Genomic DNA, 21,107 nt, shown 5'->3' with positions numbered 1-21,107 from the left:
GCTCAAAGCTGAGCTAAGGAGTAGAAAAGGAAACATAAAGGCAAATAGGTGAGAGTGCGACAAAGTAACACTTACAGGTGTACTGTCCTTTGATTGGCTCGCCTCACTCGGGGGTCCGGGCGCCTGCAGTCTCTTTGAAGCCCACATGAAAGATGGACGGCACTTATTTTTTAAAAGCCATTCTGTCTTTTTTTTTTTTACACTGTTTTATTTTCAGCTTTTTCAATAACTAGACCATTACACGGCGTAGGTGTTCGAATTTTCCACTGACACCTTCTTTATCCTTAATGATGGTCGCCACCTTTGACCAACTTGGACCAAACATGCCAGTAATATGACTTTCTTTTTCTTTGGCGCACTGCCATCAGAAAAATATTCCCATTGTTTCTTGCTTAAGGACTTATTTATTGTTATTTATTTATTATTATTTGTTATTATGTATTATTATGTATTATTATTTATTTATTATTTATCATGTATTATTCATCATTTATTATTTATATTATTTATTTATTATTATTTATTATTTATTTATTAAGGAATTACTCATTGGAACGTTTCATACATTTCTGTATCTTCTCATGTGTTGATTTTCATTGAAAGGTTCATACATATTTTAACGTTTTATTCATTTATTTATTTTTTACGTTCCTTTCAGGTCCAAGGGCACATGCCCCCTCTCATGATCCCCGTGTTTCCTCACGATCAGAGATCTTTGGTGGCTGCCGCCGCCGCACAGCAAGGTTTCCTCTTACCACCCGGCATGTCCTACAAACCAGGTACACACACACACACACACACACACACACATGCATATGCTGGTTATCATTTGGAATGGGGACCAAGTTTTTGATCATCACTTGTGAGGACCACCCTGTCTGCAGTTCGTGGAGGCATAAAAAATTTATAGGTCAAATGGCCACTGCCCAGTTAGCTCTTACACATCTTCAAAGGAATACTGAAATGAGATTTTCTTATTTAAACGGGGATAGCAGGTCCGTTCTATGTGTCATACTTGATCATTTCGCGGTATTGCCATATTTTTGCTGAAGGGATTTAGTAGAGAACATCGACGATAAAGTTCGCAACTTTTGGTCGCTAATAGAAAAGCCCTGCCTTTACCGGAAGTTGCAGACGATGACGTCACCCGTTGATAGCTCCTCACATATTCACATTGTTTTTAATGGGAACCTCCAACAAAAAGAGTTATTCGGACCGAGAAAGCGACAATTTCCCCATTCATTTGAGCGAGGATGAAAGATTCGTGTTTGAGGATATTGATAGCGACGGACTAGAAAAACAAAACAAACAAAAAAACAACAAGTTAAAAAAAAACAACGCTATTGCATTGGGATGGATTCAGATGTTTTTAGACACATTTACTCGAATAATTCTGGGAAATCCCTTACCTTTCTATTGTGTTGCTAGTTTTTTAGTGAGTTTAACAGTACCTGATAGTCGGAGGTGTGTGTCCACGGGTGTCTTGACGCCAATATCTCAGGGAAGTCGACGGCAGCCTTATGGACGGCACAAGCTCAGCTGATCTCCGGTAAGAAGCGACTTTTTACCACAATTTTCTCACCGAAACCTGCTGGTTGACATTCGGTCGGGATCCATGCTCGCTTGACCGCTCTGATCCAAAGTAAAGTTTCACCTCCGGGAATTTTAAACAAGGAATCACCGTGTGTTTGTGTGGCTAAAGGCTAAAGCTTCCCAACTCCATCTTTCTACTTTGACTTCTCCAATATTAATTGAACACATTGCAAAAGATTCAGCAACACAGATGTCCAAAATACTGTGTAATTATGCCGTTAAAGCAGAGGACTTTCAGCTGTGTGTGTGCGCAGCGCTCATATTGCCTAACAGTCCATGACGTCACGCGTACACGTCATCGTTACGCGATGTTTTCAAGAAGAAACCCCCGGGAAATTTAAAATTGTAATTTAGTAAACTAAAAAGGCCGTATTGGCATGTGTTGCAATGTTAATATTTCATCATTGATATATAAACTATCAGACTGCGTGGTGGGTAGTAGTGGGTTTCAGTAGGCCTTTAAATCTCTGGATTGACGAAGTAATGTGCTGATCATACTTACTGGGGACCCTGGGGGGGAAAAAAGAGTTAATATGGTTCATGGGGACCAAATTTAAATAATTTTGCATGATTCACACATATTTGTACGTGACTACTTAGGACCATTTAAAAAAAAAAAAAAGTTCCAAAACAATATGACATGATCCTCAGAATACAACACTACAGCTGTCCTCTTATAGGAAGTTTCACCACTCAAATGTACCAGCTACGGCCCGATGACGGGGCAGTTGAGCAAATGTCTCACACTCAAACTGGCCAGTAAACATGTTTCATGGGCCAAAGCTTAAAAATCACTTTGGCATCTTCAGAATGGATCGGACTATCATTTAAAAAGGTTTCTCTTTAGGAGACCTGTTTTTGTGTCCCCATACCGTCCGAGGTCCCCTAAAGGTGACTGTGTAAACAGAGCGATGTCCCCATTAAGTAAGCATTGCCAGAACACACACGCACAAACACACACACACACACACACACACACACACACACACACACTGGGTGGTATAGCTCGGTTGGTAGAGTGGCTGTGCCAGCAACTTGAGGGTTGCAGGTTTGATCCCCACTTCCGCCATCCTAGTCACTCCTGTTTGGTCTTTGGGCAAGAAACTTTACCCACCTGCTCTCGGTGACGCTCACACTGGTTTAAATGTAACTTAGATATGGGGTTTTGTAATATAAAGTGCTTTGAGTCACTAGAGAAAAGCGCTATATAAATATAATTCACTAATTCGCACGCACGCACTCACGCACACACACATTATTGTATTTGTTACCTTCTTGAGACATCCGAATAATGCCTACCTCTTTAGGACCACCCTTTCTAGATATATAAAGGATGTGTATTTACAACATTAATGATATATACATACTATACAAATATAAAAAAGCTTGTTGTGAAAAATGATTTGGGATTTAACAAGGAAAAGGTCACAATTGCACAAGAAAAACTTCGAATTTTGGCAGTGCTATAATAAAAGTCATCATTTTCCTCAACGCAAGTCAAAATTTTACAAGAAAAAATGAACATTTGTGCAATATTATGATAAAAGTTTGAATTTTACTCAATAATAGTCAAAATTTTACAAAAAAAGTTTAAAAGTTTGGCAATTTTATGAAAAGAGTCGTAATCTTACTCGACAAAAGTCACAATTTTATGAGAAAACTTTAAAATGTTGGCAAAATATAACAATAATCGGAATTTTTGCTGGCAAAATTATGACAAAAGTCATCATTTCACTCAAGAACAACAAAAACATTTTCAATTTTGTGATAAAAGTCAGAATTTTATATGACAGATGTCATATAAAATTATGACAAAAGTTAGAATTTTACTGTAGAAGTTAACTGTTAATGGCCACTATATTCACATATGGGACGCGAGTTGTCAGCACCGGAAGTCATAAAATCAGCTGTTCACCTGTTTTTTTTTTCCGGGGATGAATAGGGAAGTCCTTCTTTAGCTGCCTTCTTGTTTTATCATATATTGCTGCCTTTGCACTTGTCAATGTTTACTTTTGTATGCACATTAAATCAACCAAAAATCCTGACTTTGGAGCAATGTTCACAGACTCTAGTATTTGGCTCTCTATTAGATGCAATGGTTTTCTGTATTAGGACCATGATTTCGGTCCTACCTTGAAACAGTATTATAATGAAAGTCATAATTTTCCTCGACGCAAGTCAAAATTGTATGAGAAAAAGCTGAACATTTGTGCAATATTATGATAAAAGTTGGAATTTTACTCAATAACAGTCGCAATTTTAAAAGAAAAGCCTAAACTTTGGGCATTTTTATGAAAAGAGGCATAATTTTACTCGACAAAAGTCACAATTTTAGAAGAAAACTTCAAAATGTTAGCAAAATTATAGCAATAATCAGAATTTTTGCCGGCAAAATTATGACAAAAGTCATAATTTCACTCAAAAATTTCAGTATTTTACAAGAACAACAACAAAAATTGTCAATATTGTGACACAAGTCATAATTTTACTGTCGAAGCTAACTGTTAATGGCCACTATAGTCTTAGTACCGTTGTGTATTTGTTCATCCTACGGTCACATATGGGACGCGAGTTGTCGTAAAATCAGCTGTTTACCTGCAGGGTTTTTTCCGGGGATGAATAGGGAAGTCCTTCTTTAGCTGCCGTCTTGTTTTATCATATATTGCTGCCTTTTCACCTGTCAATGTTTATTTTTGTATGCACATTAAATCAACAAAAAAATCTTGACTTTGGATCAATGTTCATGGACTCTAGTATTTAGCTCTCTATTAGATGCAATGGTTTTCCGTCTTAGGACCATGATTTCTTTTCTAACGAGTTCATTGGTCCTCCTATGGAAGGTCCGTTTCCTTGTTGATGTCTCAAGAAGAGTAAAAATACAAGAACACACACAAACACTCATGCAGCAGCTGATGAATGTTGAGGAAATAAATGTTTTCTGAATAAACAATCTGTTCCTCCAACAAAGACTTCATGACAGCTGTTATCAGCAGCACCTTCCACACACACACACACACACACACTGGGAAGCCGGTCCACGTTAATGAGGTGTGTCAGGTGAGGAATGTTCTGGAAGTGAGCGGAGAGATTTACAAGCCGTGCTCGTTCATGTCAGGAACAATACGTTGGAATGTCTCTTTTTACAGCTCGCTGAAAAGTTGTGCAAAACATCTGCAACAGGGAGTTTTACACGCACGCACAACGACACAGGCGCGCGCACACACCACACACACACACACACACACGTATCCTGGTACATACTGAATTAAAAAAAAACAAACATAAATATTACTTAGACTGAAATTACGTCAAAAAACCACATAAAGCATGACAATAATAAAGTCCACACAGGGCCAGATATACAGGTATACACACACATAGACATCTCCTAATACACACTGGATTAAACAACTGAACAAAGACTGGACATGGAAACGCTTTTAGGTGCACCAGCAGGAAGTCGACTTGTGACCGAGCTTCTAAAAAAACACATTTCGGCTCCTCACTGGTCGTGATGTTTGTATGAAAGGCATTGAAAGCTAGTTGTGTAGTTGTTGTGTAGCGGTGTTACACACCGTGCACTGATGTTGCACACTGTGCTGCTCTACAGGTGACAACTACCCCATGCAGTTCATTCCTTCAACAATGGCAGCCGCTGCGGCTTCTGGACTCAGTCCACTTCAACTACAGGTAAATCTCTTAACTCTCTGAAACATGTGTGTATATATATATATATATATATATATATATATATATATATATATATATATATATATATATATATATATACATGTATGTATGGCAAAAATCACAAGACTACTTCATCTCTACAGAACTGTTTCATGAGGGGTTCCCTCATGAAACAGTTCTGTAGAGATGTTTGTGTTGTGGTTTGTACAGCCCTTTGAGACACTAGTGATTTAGGGCTATATAAGTAAACATTGATTGATATATATATATATATATATATATATATATATATATATATATATATATATATATATATATATATATATACATATATATATATATATATATATATATATACATATATATATATATATATATATATATATATATATATATATATATATATATATATATATATATATATGTATTTACTTTGCATGCAGTCAAATCTCGTCCCCCGGCCAAATTTTTGAGCCCACTGTGGCCCCCAAGTCAAAAAGTTTGGACACCCCTGGTCTAAGAGCAAGAACCACCATGTCTATTGCCTGGAATGCACACATTTGATTGGCTGAGTAGTCTTGTGTAGCGTAGCTTGATTCGTCAGCGTATTTCCTGATTTGATCAACCGATACCATCCATCCATCCATCCATCATCTTCCGCTTATCCAAGGTCGGGTCCCGGGGGCAGCAGCCTAAGCAGGGAAGCCCAGATATCCCTCTCCCCAGCCACTTCGTCTAGCTCTTCTCGGGGGATCCCAAGGCGTTTCCAGGCCAGCCGGGAGACAAAGTCTTCCCAATGTGTCCTGGGTCTTCCACGTGGCCTCCTACCGGTCGGACGTGCCCTAAACACCTCCCTAGGGAGGCGTTCGGGTGGCATCCTGACCAGATGCCCGAGCACCCTCATCTGGCTCCTCTTGAAGTGGAGGAGCAGCGGCTTTACGTTGAGTTCCTCCCGGATGACAGAGCTTCTCACCCTATCTCTAAGGGAGAGCCCCACCACACGGCGGAGGAAACTCATTTCGGCCACTTGTACCCGTGATCTTATCCTTTCGGTCATGACCCAAAGCTCATGACCATAGGTGAGGATGGGAACGTAGATCGACCGGTAAATTGAGAGCTTTGCCTTCCGGCTCAGCTCCTTCTTAACCACAACGGATCGATACAACGTCCGCATTACTGAAGACGCCGCACCGATCCACCTGTCGATCTCACGATCCACTCTCCCCCACTCGGGAACAAGACTCCTAGGTACTTGAACTCCTCCACTTGGGGCAGTGTCTCCTCCCCAACCCGGAGATGGCACTCCACCCTTTTCCGGGCGAGAACCATGGACTCGGACTTTGAGGTGCTGATTCTCATTCCGGTCGCTTCACACTCTGCTGCGAACCGATCCAATGAGAGTTGAAGATCCCGGCCAGAAGAAGCCATCAGGACCACATCATCTGCAAAAAGCAGAGACCTAATCCCGCGGCCACCAAACCGGAACCCCTCAACGCCTTGACTGCGCCTAGAAATTCTGTCCATAAAAGTTATGAACAGAATCGGTGAACCGATACCTAAAAGTCGATAAAAAAGAAGCAATCTCTCAAAACTTTAAGCCCCACTTAAGAACTTTCAGTTTTGGTTGATTTTGGCGGCGCCAGTGAACCAAAGCGGTTTTGCCAGAAGAAGACCATGAGGACTACAGCATACAGCGTCACACTGACATAATATTGTCACAAATATGGTGTTTATAATGTGTATGCTGATGTTAAATAGCAGACACTATCAAGAAATTAACTTGGATTCTGCTACAAACATGACGCTACTACCAAGAATGTATTGGGGTGGATGTAGGTCCTAATTAAAGAAAGACCGGCGCGCAAGTTTTTTTTATAGTAAGTAGTGTGAAACTTTCACGCTCGTAGGTATTCATTTATAGCTAAAATTAGCATTAGCATTTTGATTCGAGCATCAAAAGTCACTTACTATCCATCCATCCATTTTCTACCGCTTATTCCCTTACTAGTCTGACAAAAACAGAGCCAAAGCAGCATTGGTCTCAAATCCCTCGTCTTTAAGCCCAAGCCAGCGAGTGAGCAAAAAGCAATGTTGATCCTTGACTGTCCACTGTGGCGCAGTGGGAGAGTGGCCGTGCGCAACCCGAGGGTCACTGGTTCAAATCCCACATAGAACCAACCTCGTCACGTCCGTTGTGTCCTGAGCAAGACACGTCACCCTTGCTCCTGATGGGTGCTGGTTGGCGCCTTGCATGGCAGCTCCCTCCATCAGTGTGTGAATGTGTGTGTCAATGGGTAAATGTGGAAGTAGTGTCAAAGCGCTTTGAGTACCTTGAAGGTAGAAAAGCGCTATACAAGTACAACCCATTTATCATTTATTTATTTATTTAATCCGGGTAACCTCCCTTTTTCTTTTTTTGTCCCCTCAAACAAAAATGTTTTCTTTGGTTGTTTTGGAGCTTTGCCATTGATAGTGGTGACTGCACGTAGGCGTTCGCAACGACTTCCCTCTTTTTAACGACTGGGGAATGGGGGAGTGACGTATGCCATAAAGCAAGTCAGCACATTTGTAGTTTTTTGTGCGGCAGGGTTCCTGCCACACTCCTCAAAGTCACTAAGTGCCAGTAAAAGCAATACAGACCCCCTCAGGCCACGACAGAGGTGTCATTTAACTAATACATATACATACACACACATATATATGTCTGTATGTATATATATATATATATATATATATATATATATATATATATACCATATTTCCTTGAATTGCTGCAGGGCGTATAGTATGCACCTGTTTTGAATTACTGCCGGGTCAAACTCGCTTCCCAAATTAATTAGCTCATTCTTAGTATTACCGCCTGGTCAAACTAGTGACGTCACGAGTGACACTTCCCCTGTCATCATTTTCAAAATGGAGGAGGCTGATTTCAATACTGGTAATTTGAAATCACATGAAGGGAGAATTTTAAGAGCTATCCAGTAGGATTTAAGGTCCAAGCTTACATCACACTCAAATTTTTACTGCATACCTTTGGTTAGTGCCGGATTGAGAAGAGGTTTTAAAATAATTAGCGCATGCTTACTTTTACCGCATGCCTTTGGTAAGCGCAGGAGTGAGAAGAGGTTTTAAATTAAAGGGGAACATTATTGAAAAAAGACCATATATTTTTTTAACCTATTTCCGAACTCTAAATGGGTGAATTTTGGCGAATTAAACGCCTTTCCGTTTAGCGCTCATGTGGTGATGACGTCAGAACGTGACGTCTCCAAGGTAATACAGCCGCCATTTTCATTTTCAACACATTACAAACACCGGGTCTCAGCTCTGTTATTTTCCGTTTTTTCGACTAATTTTTGGAACCTCGGAGACATCATGCCTCGTCAGTGTGGTGTCGGAGGGTGTAACAACACTAACAGGGAGGGATTCAGGTTGCACCACTGGCCCGAAGATGCGAAAGTGTCCGCCGCCAGACCCCCATTGAATGTACCAAAGTGTCTCCACATTTTACCGGCGATGACAGACATGGCACAGAGATGTATGGATAACCTGCAGATGCATTTGCAACGATAAAGTCAACAAAATCACAAAGGTGAGTTTTGTTTATGTTGACTTATGTGCTAATCAGACATATTTGGTCGCGGCGTTACTGCCAGCTAATCGATGATAACATGCTACGCTAATGGATGCTAACATGCTATTTACCGGCGGTGCTAAGACAGACATGGCACAGAGATGTATGGATAACCTGCAGATGCATTTGCAAATATATTACGTTTCCTTCAACCCACATTTAATGCGAAAAAAACACTTACCAATCGACGGATTTAAGTTGCTCCAGTGTCAAGAGATGCGAAAGTCCTGATCGTTTGGTCCGCACATTTTACCGGCGATGCTATAACGCAGCTATTCGGCCATGCTATGGCTATGAATAGCGTCAATAGCTATTCGCTCAATAGCTTCAGTTTCTTCTTCAATACTTTCATACTCCAACCATCCGTTTCAATACATGCGTAATCTGTTGAATCGCTTAAACCGCTGAAATCCGAGTCTGAATCCGAGCTAATGTCGCTATATCTTGCTGTGCTATCTGCCATTGTTTGTTTACATTGGCAGCACTGTATGACGTCACAGAGAAATGGATAGTCGCATCGCAAATAGCGAAAATCAAGCACTTTAAAGCTTTTTTTAGGGATATTCCGGGACCGGTAAAATTTTGAAAAAAAAATTCAAAAAATACAACAAGCTACTGGGAACTGATTTTTATTGTTTTCAACCCTTTTGAAATTGTGATAATATATATATATATATATATATATATATATATATATATATATATATATATTAATAACAGTACAAACAATTAAAACAGCTTTCTCCTGTGTCTCCAAGGGGGGGAACATTTTTTGTGTGAGTGTGTTGTGTTTTTTTTTTTTTTCTGTGCGTGCGCCAGCGCGCCGCCGCTAACACGCGAGCGCCCTTTATCGGCCGCCCATCAGCCGCGTCTGACAAAGAGCTGTTGTGATGAATCACGGCAGGAATTCCGCCCCAAAAGCACAACACCTGGCGCGGGCAATTCATCACACACTTTACTGCCGCTTGACACCTGTGCTGGCAGAATAGCACTTAGCACGATAATGGTTATGCTAGTGCATATTTGCAAGGAGGAACATCAAGTGTGTGCTCCTTCAAGGCTCTTTTAAATTTCAGCTTTCACTGCACAAAACACACACACTAAAGTGTTGCTTCATGGTGTCGCTTCTTACCGGAGCGTGGCTTTTGTCCTCTTATGAGACTTTTATTGAATTTGCATTGTGCTTTCGGCCTATCGAGGCTCTCATTAGCCGCTATTGACACGGCGACACAGAGGGGGCACGCCGCCCTTTTTTGAAACCACCAAAAGAGCGGGACGATCACGGCGATGCGACTCCGAGGCGTGAAGCAGACGAAGTGGGGACCTGAATGAGACAGGAAGCTTTTCATGCATTGCTTACAGTAAGAGGGAATAAGGAGTAATTAGCCAGGAATGTTTGCGAGATGCAGGCGTTGGCTGGCAGCACATGTTTGGATATTGTTTTGACTACAATAACCACGCCAGGAGCAATTATGATGACATTTGTAGGCTGAACGCTTCTTATTTTCTCCCCCTTTTTCGGCTCTACACTTTGGCGTAGCTCGCATCCAACCATCGCGTTAGGATTCTCCATGTTAGGACGCACGTGCATTACATGAGCATTACTCTAAAAAAGTGGAAAAATCAACTAAAGTATTTTCCAAACCATAGAGCAGAGGTGTCAAACTCAAATACAGAGTGGGCCAAAATTTAAAACTGAACAAAGCCGCGGGCCAAGGTTGAACAAATTAACCTTTTAGGTGGTAGCGTGTATTGTAGTGTCCCGGAAGAGTTAGTACTGCAAGGGGTTCCGGGTATTTGTTCTGTTGTGTTACGGTACAGATGTTCTCCCGAAATGTGTTTGTCATTCTTGTTTGGTGTGGGTTCACAGTGTGGCACATATTTGTAACAGTGTTAAAGTTGTTTATACGGCCACCCTCAAGTGTCACCTGTATGGCTGTTGACCAAGTATGCGTTGCATTCACTTATGAGTGTGTATAAGCCGCTTACATTATGAAGCTGTTTGTATGGAGGATAAGCGGACGTGACGACAGGTTTTAAAGGCACGGCCCCCAATATTGTTGTCCGGGTGGAAATCGGGAGATATTCGGGAGAATGGTTGCCCAGGGAGATTTTCGGGAGGGGTACTGAACTTCGGAAGTCTCCCGGGAAAATCGGGTATGAATATTAGCAGTGAATGCGGTGTTACAGCGGCACAGCCACTGTATAATACCGGCGGGCCAGCTCTAATGTTAATTTGATATTGCCTCAAGGGCCAAATAAAATTACATGGCAGGCCAAATTTGGCCCACGGGCCAGAGTTTGACACCCATGCCATAGAGCGCACCGGTACATAAGTAGCACGTATCTAAAGTTTAGAAGAAAATCAATATATTAGCTGTACCGTACTATAAGCCATCTGACTTGGAATGCCATCCCATTCCTAACCCATAGGGTTTAATATAATATCGGTCCACCTTTTGCAGCTAGTACAGCTTCAACTCTTCTGGGAAGGCTGTCCACAAGGTTGCAGAGTGTGTTTATAGGAAGTTTCGACCGTTCTTCCAAATGTGCATCGGTGAGGTCACACACTGATGTTGGTGGAGAAGGCCTGGCTTTCAGTCTCTGTTCTAATTCATCACAAAGATGTTCAATCGGGTTCAGGTCAGGACTCTGTGCAGGCCAGTCAAGTTCATCCACACCAGACTCTGTCATCCATGTCTTTATGGACCTTGCTTTGTGCACTGGTGCACAATCAGGTGGACCTTGCTGTTCCCAAAAGGTTGGGAGCATAGAATTGTCCAAAATGTTTGGGCATCCTGGAGCTTTCAAAGTTCCTTTCACTGGAACTAAGGGGCCAAGCCCAACTCTTGAAAAACAACCCCACACCATAATTCTTCACACTCGGCACAATGCAGTCCGAAATGTACCGTTCTCCTGGCAACCTCCAAACCCAGACTCGTCCATCAGATTGCCGTATGGAAAAGCGTGATTCATCACTTCAGAAAACATGTCTCCACTGCTTTGATTGATTGATTGAAACTTTTATTAGTAAATTGCACAGTACAGCACATATTCCGTACAATTAACCACTATATGCTAACACACGAATAAGTTTTTCAATTTGTTTAAGTCGGGGCCCAGTGGCGACGTGCTTTACACCACTGCATCCGACGCTTTGCATTGGACTTAGTGATGCGTGGCTTAGATGTAGTTGCTCGGCCATGGAAACCCATTCCATGAAGCTCTCTGCATACTGTACGTGGGCTAATTGGAAGGTCACATGAAGTTTGGAGCTTTGTGGCAACTGACTGTGCAGAAAGTCGGCGACCTCTTTGCACTATGCGCTTCAGCATCCGCTGACTCCTCTATGTCAGTTTACATGGCCTACCACTTGGTGGCTGAGTTGCTGTTGTTCCCAAACTCTTCCCTTTACTTATAATAAAGTTGACTTTGGAATATTTAGGAGTGAGGATATTTCACGAGTGGATTTGTTGAACAGGTGGCATCCTAAGACAGTTCCACTCTGGAGATCACTGAGCTCCTGAGAGCACCCCATTCTTTCACAAATGTGTATAGAAACAGTCCCCAATGCCCTAAGTCATGGGTGTCAAACTCTGGCCCGCATTCACCGCTAATATTCATACTTGGCAACCCTCCTGATTTTCCCGGGAGACTTCTGAAGTTCAGTGCCCCTCCCGAAAATCTCTCTGGGCAACCATTCTCCCGAATATCTCCCGATTTCCACCCGGACAACAATATTTAACGTTCTCTAAAACCTGTCGTCACGTCCGCTTATCCTCCATACAAACAGCTTCATAATGTAAGCGGCTTATACACACTCATAAGTGAATGCAACGCATACTTGGTCAACAGCCATACAGGTGACACTTGAGGGTGGCCGTATAAACAACTTTAACACTGTTACAAATATGTGCCACACTGTGAACCCACACCAAACAAGAATGACAAACACATTTCGGGAGAACAGAAGAAATACCCAGAACCCCTTGCAGCACTAACTCTTCCGGGACACTACAATACACGCTACCACCTAAAAGGTTCATTTGTTCAACCTTGGCCCGCGGCTTTGTTCAGTTTTAAATTTTGGCCCACACTGTATTTTGAGTTTAACACCCCTGCTCTAAGTGCTTGGCTTTATTCACCTTGTAGCCTGGCCAAGTGATTAGAACACCTGATTCTCATCATTTGGATGGGATGCCAAACACTTATTCTTATTGGTTCATTACACAGAAAGATTTTGTAAATGTTAATTTACATACCTTAAATGTTCCCAAACGGTGTCTGTAACATGGCAGTAAAACGGCTGATCAAACAAAACAGAAGTCACCGTCATCGACCCATTAATCAGCTAAACAGCTAAACACTAACTGTAATTTTAACCGTAGGCGCAAATCCTAACTGTAGCTTTAAGCGTAACCCCTGGCTTTAACCCGAAATGGAACTTTAACCGTCAAGGTCAAACGTTTCTTATCCAATGTTGCGCCCAGAAAATGGTGACCGCTAGCAAATAATACTTCAATGTTTGGGGTAAACCTTACGGTGAGAAGATACTCGCTAAAACACAACACGATAAAACGTTAACGGTTCCTCACCCGTGCAATGCAACGTCTGTTGTATGCACTCAGTCAGCCATAATAACCAGCAATGAAAAATAAAAATATGTCTTTTAAATTTTCTGCCCACTCGAACCGAGGGCGAGGTCTTAGCCAGTCGGAGTTATTCCCTTTTCGGCCATCTTGACGCCGCTCTTAAGCGAGAACGCGGACTCGAACTGGAGTGCTTCTCTTGCGGAACCTGCAACGCTGGACTGTTGTTTACTCAAAGAGGCGCCGCTTTTGTCGGCTTGTAAGTAAACAAAATGTAAATGTCGGAATAAAAGGAGCTTTTGTTCCGCACCTGTGGGGTCAAGGAGGATGAAGGCTTGGAAAAAGGCTCTTTTATATCACATCCACCATCATTAGTGGGTTTTTTTCTCTTATATACTGTATTATTTTTCATCACAGATAGCAACAAGCATTTACAGAGTCGCAAATAACCGTTTAATGCCATCCGAAGTGTTAAAGTGTGTCTCGTGATGGAGCTCATCCGATGGTGTACCTAAAGAAGTGGCTAGTGGTACACAATGCATGAAAAGCAATTATACAATAAAAAAATATACATGTTTAGTATAAATGAATACTGCAACTGAACATCCTTTTTAAATTAAATGTATTTAATCTAATATAATGCATTTATATTAATATATATATATATATATATATATATATATATATATATATATATATATATATATATATATATATATATATATATATATATATATATATATATTTTTTTTTTTTATTTGTTAGATACATTTTAAAATGATTTAATTCAAAATATTTGTATTTACTTTACTATGTATTAATCAATTATTCCATCCACCCATCCATTGTTTACCGCTTATTCCCTTTTGGGGTCACGGGGGGCGCTGGTGCCTATCTCAGCTACAATCGGGCGGAAGGCAGTGTACACCCTGGACAAGTCGCCGCTTCATCGCAGGGCCAACACTGAAAGACATTTAAAATAAAATAAAAATGCATAACACATCGTACACCGTACAAATTGTAGCTTTCAGCCTCGGTTTTATGGTTGAAAATACAGTAAAAATAACAGCGGTACCTTGTTTCCATATACAGTAATGTAATGTAAAAGTGACTGTAGATTTTCAGTTTAAAACTGGAAGATCAGTCGTCAGAATTTTACATAAAAAACAAACAAACAGTGGAATCAAATGTTTTAATGTACAGTAATTAGGAGTAAAAAAACCACCATAAATTTTACAGTAAAAAACATACATACAACTCTTTTTTTCAAACGCTTATTGCAAACGCCGACTTACAGTAACTCATTAATTTGACTTTGTAAGTCATTATTTTAGTATCTCAGGTAACTAGGACCGTTTTGTTTTTACTTTACGGAAAAAATATCGAGATATATATCGTATATTGGGCCCTGCGATGAGGTAGCGACTTGTCCAGGGTGTACTCCGCCTTCCGCCCGATTGTAGCTGAGATAGGCACCAGCGACCCCAAAGGGAATAAGCGGTAGAAAGTGGAAGGATGGATATCGTATATTGCCATTTAGCAAATGGAGCGGAAAGCAACCAAAAGTTGGAGTGTTCTTTACGCAACGAAGCTGGCCTACGTCACCACAGTCTGTAGTCTATTGCCCCCCCCCCCCCCCCCCCCAGGCTGTGGTGGCAGCGACATGCCGAGTTACACCAATCCTTACACCCACCCACCCCCTTCCCTGGTCCCCTCCCCCTGGAGAGTCACCACCTTAACTAACACATTTTCTGGGGGAAACACTACATATGTACAAACATATACATATATATTGTACACATATATGTATATACATACATATATATAAACATACATACATACATATAAACATACATATACACATACATACATATGACTTGTGTGTGTATATATATATATATATATATATATATATATATATATATATGTTTATAATTTTAATTTTTTTTACATACATATATATTTTGTTTCATCCGACCTCACATGGACAAAGATAAGACCTTCTGGGGGAAAGTTCTGTGGTCAGATGAAACAAAAATTGAGCTGTTTGGCCACAATGCCCAGCAATATGTTTGGAGGAGAAAAGGTGAGGCCTTTATCCCAGGAACACCATCCCTACCGTCAAGCATGGTGGTGGTAGTATTATGCTATGGGCCTGTTTTGCTGCCAATGGAACTGGTGATTTACAGAGAGTAAATGGGACAATGAAAAAGGAGGATTACCTCCAAATTCTTCAGGACAACCTAAAATCATCAGCCCGGAGCTTGGGTCTCGGGCGCAGTTGGGTGTTCCAACAGGAGAATGACCCCAAACACATGTCAAAAGTGGTAAAGGAATGGCTAAATCAGGCTAGAATTAATGCTTTAGAATGGCCTTCCCAAAGTCCTGACTTAAACATATGGACAATGCTGAAGAAACAAGTCCATGTCAGAAAACCAACACATTTAGCTGAACTCCACCAATACTGTCAAGAGGAGTGGTCACAAATTCAACCAGAAGCTTGTGGATGGCTACCAAAAGCGCCTTATTGCAGTGAAACTTTCCAAGGGACATGTAACCAAATATTAACATTGCTGTATGTATACTTTTGACCCAGCAGATTTGGGCACATTTTCAGTAGACTCATAATAAATTAATTAAAGAAACAAACTTCATGAATGTTTTTTGTGACCAACAAGTATGTGCTCCAATCACTCTATCACAAAAAAATAAGAGTTGTAGAGATTATTGGAAAATCAAGACAGGCATGACATTATGTTCTTTACAAGTGTATATAAACTTTTGACTACGACTGTATACATATATATATATATATATATATATATATACATATATATATATAATTTTTTTTTTTAATCCTTACCAGCCAAGCAAATCATATTGTGGATGTAGATGCCAAAAAATATTAAAGCTGTTTGACTATTTTATATCGAAATGTAGTTAATAATAGAACTGGCACCTAATGTTGTTAAAAAAAGTATTGATTATGAATCAAGAATCGTTTTGAAACAAAAATCGATTCCGAATCGAATCAAGTCATGTGGTGCCCAAAGATTCAGAGCTCTATTATTTATATATGGAGACAGTGTTTTGCATGTATCCCATAATGCCCTGCAATGAATTTAAATGGGTATAATTAAAAATAAATGTTATGGGCTGGAACGTTTTTTTTTTATAATGCCCACAAAGTTCAGTGAGCGGGTTGTTATTTGTGACCATGTTTGTTGACTTTTTGTGTTGGTTCAATTTTTTTTCCTGCGCCATGACTAGGAAAGGTTGTTTGGATTGGGTCATATAAAAAATTGCTGTGCTTTTAATATTAAAAATGTACACATCATGGACACTGGGGTGTTTAATTTTAATACTAGTTTTATGGAAATGATGGAGTTGTCTTACGGACCCAATTGATTGGGCCGGGGTTTGGACACACCTGTCCTGAATCCTCTCCTACAAACCAGACAATGCAATAGAATCCCCCTGTCGTGGGTTCTGTCACATCAGCACAAATGTCAGCTTGTCCGATCCGAAAACTTTGTTCCGTCAATTTGTAATCTAAAAAAACTGCGTCTCTGTACTCCCCCGGGAGGGTGTAAGTAAAACCGTGCGAGATCTTGTTAACGCAGCACATCGATCAGTAGCAGAGAATAGACCAGAACAGCGCTGACCATGTGGCGTGTGTCGCCACTTCCTCTAAGTTTCCTCCGAACGGTTGGTATGAGTAGACGTTTATTCAAACAATAGTTCTGTTCCTTGTGGTCTGTCAGAACATCTGGCAGAGGCTCGTATTGATTTGTGTTCAGCGGCTTCCCGTCAGAAGCGTAAAAGAAAATCCAGCAGCAGCAGAAGTAGCTCTGCGGTCGTCTTGATTGACACGGGAGGCCTCGCCGCCATCCCGCGCTCGTAGATCCACGCCGCATTCTTACAGGGATTTCATCTTGGCGGGGGTCGGCCCAGAGCGCTCGCCAGGGCCTTCCAAGGAAAACAAGCGGGGTGACATCGGGGCTTTGTCTTCAGCGGTGAAGCCTCTTCTGTTTGTGTTTAATATCTGCCTCGGAGACGGACCGCCAACTTCTCCTGCGGCCCGACTGCCGGACCTGGCGCTCCGGAGGTGAAATGACGGCGGTCTCGGGTGTCTGCGGGATCACCTCCACCCCCCCCCCTCCCTCGAAGCCTTCATCCCTTCTTCCCTTCGCTTGCTTCCCTCCTCTGGATCGCTGGTCCCCGGTGGATTTGCAGTCTCGAGTACTGGGAAATCGGATCTGCCAACGCTGGGGGCGTTTGGGCCGAGGGAAGCCAGCAGGGACGCGGATTAGAGGATGAAGATAAGATGGGAAGGAACAGATGGTGGAACGAGTGGAGAAACCACAGCGAGAGGAGTGAAAGCAGACAATAGCTCAGTCTCAGATGGTACACTTGCGTACTTGGACATTGGCCTTGTTAAACACTGCAGGGCAATCCCGATTTTTTTGGCCCCGTATGGGAATTTACGGCAAAATTTGTTTAATCTGATCATAATTTGGATTAAAACGTAACTGTGTGCATGGACCCTAAAAAAATAACGTGCATTTTAATGCATCAAACCTTGACATGCGCAGCACACACCGTCGACGGAAAAGTGCGGTATTGTTTGTGCTATGGCGCCATCTTTTGGGCGTCTTCGCCCATTGCAAGTGCTGAAGAAGAAGAAGAAGAAGAAGAAGAAGAAGAAGAAGAAGCAGTGATGTCCGCTGTAAACAAACATGGCTTTGTCCGACATCGCCACGTCATTTTTTCTTTCTGTTCACTACTTTTGTTTTACACCTCTTTGTTCGGTGCCCTCCATGCTAACAGTTGCCTTAAGTAGCTGCAAGGTCGTGGATAAAACAACTCGTTGGGGGACGAGAACTGGATCCCTTCTTGTATTGTTACACTGACACATGACACTCAAGACCGTACTTTTTTTGTTTTTTGCTAGTTTCGTTTTAGCTTAACAAACTTAACAGTCTATAACGCTACGTCTGTATATATAGAACAGCAAGAAAATCGCTTAATTTCGAGACTATTCAATTTAGTCTCCCCTACACCAGCAAAGTATAGCTGATGTCAACGATCATTGTCAGGATCATTTTAACCCAAGTTTCGGAAAAAAAGTGTTTCCGTGGGCTCCAAGCTGAAACACTATCGTCATTAGCCACCTGTTTCGATCGGAAGGAAATTTTGATCCAAACGTGTGTGATCGGGGGCAGCAATATGAAGGTCCTGAGTAGTCCTGAGTTCAATCTCTGGCTCATTATCTTTCTGTGTGAAGTTTGCAGGTTCTCCCCGTGAATGCGTGGGTTCCCTCCGGGTACTCCGGCTTCCTCCCACCTCTAAAGACATGCACCTGGGGATAGGTTGATTGGCAACACTAAATTGGTCCTAGTGTGTGAATGTGAGTGTGAATGTTGTCTGTCTGTCTGTGTTGGCCCTGTGATGAGTGGGCGACTTGTCCAGGGTATACCCCAGCCTTTTGCCCAAATGCAGTTGAGATAGGCTCCAGCACCCCCCGCAACCCCAAAGAGGGACAAGCGGTAGAAAAGGGATGGATAGATGGTGTGTGATCTGGTGAGAATATTCCAAATAGCGTGTTTACATGAAGCATTTGTATTCTGGTTAGGCTTTTAATCCGAATAACTGTGTCCATGTGTACATATGTTAACATTGATATCAGACCCAGGACTCTTTAGGATGTGGGTAAAAATCTGCAGATGTCGTAGAAAATGTCCCGCAAATGTCCCGGACTCTAGAGCTATGTTCACTCTGTCCAATTTAGATATTTTTTTGGTCAAATCCGATCTTTTTAACAGGCCGTTCTTATTACAAAAAAAGTTTTATTTCTAATGTGAATCGCAGCACATAAATACGATTGAAAAAAAAATATATTTATTTTCATGTTTCACATTAAGTTTGGATATTTCAGATTCTGTTGTTTCTAGTTTAAAAGTTCATTTTTTAACTTTCAAATGTCCATAGGAGACCTTTTCTTTTGGCTGATGCCACGCCCCTCTCAGATGATGACAGACCCTCACATGAAAATTGCGCCAAAAGTCTTAATCTGGGGGGAAAAGGATTTGAATGAAGCTGAAAAAATAACGAAACTGTAAACAATACGATTAATTAAGAAAAAAAGATAATAAAAAAAATGTATATACGCGAAAACTTTAAAATAAGAATGTGTTCAAAATAATGAATTATCATTATATTTTACCCAATAAAAAATGGGTGTACTTATTTTTATTTTGAACGCACTAATGCTTTTTTTCCATTCATCCATCCATCCGTTTTTCTACCACTCGTCCCTATTCAAAATTCAAAATCAAAACTCAATATTTCAGTTTCAGAGTCTATTACGTACAAAACTTTTGCCGAAAATGTAGCTTTGTAATAGTAGTCTTTGCCGTTAAGTTGAATGTGCCAGTCTTGTCTCTTTTGTTGAGGTGCTGGGTCAAATGCAGAGAATAATCTTGCCACACCTAGTGTGTGTGTGACAATCATTGGTACTTTAAAGGCCTACTGAAATTAGATTTTCTTATTTAAACGGGGGTAGCAGGTCAATTCTATGTGTCATACTTGATAATTTCGCGATATTTTTGCTAAAATTATTTAGTAGAGAACATCTACGATAAAGTTTGCAACTTTTGGTGCTGATAAAAAAGCCTTGTCTTTACCGGAAGTCGCGGACGAGACGTCACAAGGGTAAAATGTAAAATAACGTTCATTTTAATGCATCAAACCTTGACATGCGCAGCACACACCGTTGACGGAAAGGTGCGGTATTGTTTGTGCTACGGCGCCATCTTTTGGGCGACTTCGCCCATTGCAAGTGCTGAAGAAGAAGACTAATCAGTGACGTCCGCTGTAAACACACATGGCTTTGTCCGACATCGTCACGTCATTTTTCTTTCTGTTCACTACTTTTGTTTTACACCTCTTTGTTCGGTGCCCTCCATGCTAGCAGTTGCCTTAAGTAGCTGCAAGGTCGTGGATAAAACAACTCGTTGGGACGAGAACTGGATCCCTTCTTTTATTGTTACATTGACACATGACACTACCGGAAGTCGCAGACGAGACGTCACAAGGGTGAGGGTTCCTCACATCCTCACATTATTTTTAATGGGAGCCTCCAGCAGCAAGAGCTACTCCGACCGAGAAAATGACAATTTCCCCATTAATTTGTGCGAGGATGAAAGATTCGTGGATGAGGATATTGATAGCGAAGGACTAAAAAAAAAAAAAAAAAAAAAACGATTGTATTGGGACGTATTCAGATGTTTTTAGACACATTTACTAGGATAATTCCGGGAAATCCCTTATCTTTCTATTGTGTTGCTAGTGTTTTAGTGAGATTAAATAGTACCTGATAGTCGGAGGTGTGTGTCCATGAGTGTCTTGAGGCCAGTGTCTGAGGGAAGTTGATGGCAGCTGCATGGACGGCACAAGCTCAGCTGATCTCCAGTAAGTGGCGACTTTTTACCACAATTTTCTCACCGAAACCTGCCGGTTGACAAGTGGTCGGGATCCATGTTCTCTTGACCGCACTGATCCATAGTAAAGCTTCACATCCGAGAATTTTAAACAAGGAA

General features: G+C 41.2%; 1 protein-coding gene across 2 annotated transcripts in view; it reads left to right on the top strand.

The window, feature by feature from the left end:
• Positions 1 to 21,107, top strand: part of LOC133549260 (transcription factor SOX-6-like) — a 265,313-nt gene that overhangs the window by 183,508 nt on the left and 60,698 nt on the right. For both annotated transcript variants that reach the window (XM_061894490.1, XM_061894489.1), the window contains exons 8-9: positions 659 to 779; positions 5,204 to 5,283. In XM_061894490.1, the coding sequence (XP_061750474.1) occupies positions 659 to 779; positions 5,204 to 5,283 (201 nt within the window). The remainder of the gene's footprint in view (positions 1 to 658; positions 780 to 5,203; positions 5,284 to 21,107) is intronic.

This window comes from Nerophis ophidion, linkage group LG03 (assembly GCF_033978795.1).
Source record: "Nerophis ophidion isolate RoL-2023_Sa linkage group LG03, RoL_Noph_v1.0, whole genome shotgun sequence".
NCBI classification, from domain to species: Eukaryota; Metazoa; Chordata; class Actinopteri; order Syngnathiformes; family Syngnathidae; genus Nerophis; species Nerophis ophidion.
This window is presented reverse-complemented; position numbering and strand designations above follow the sequence as displayed.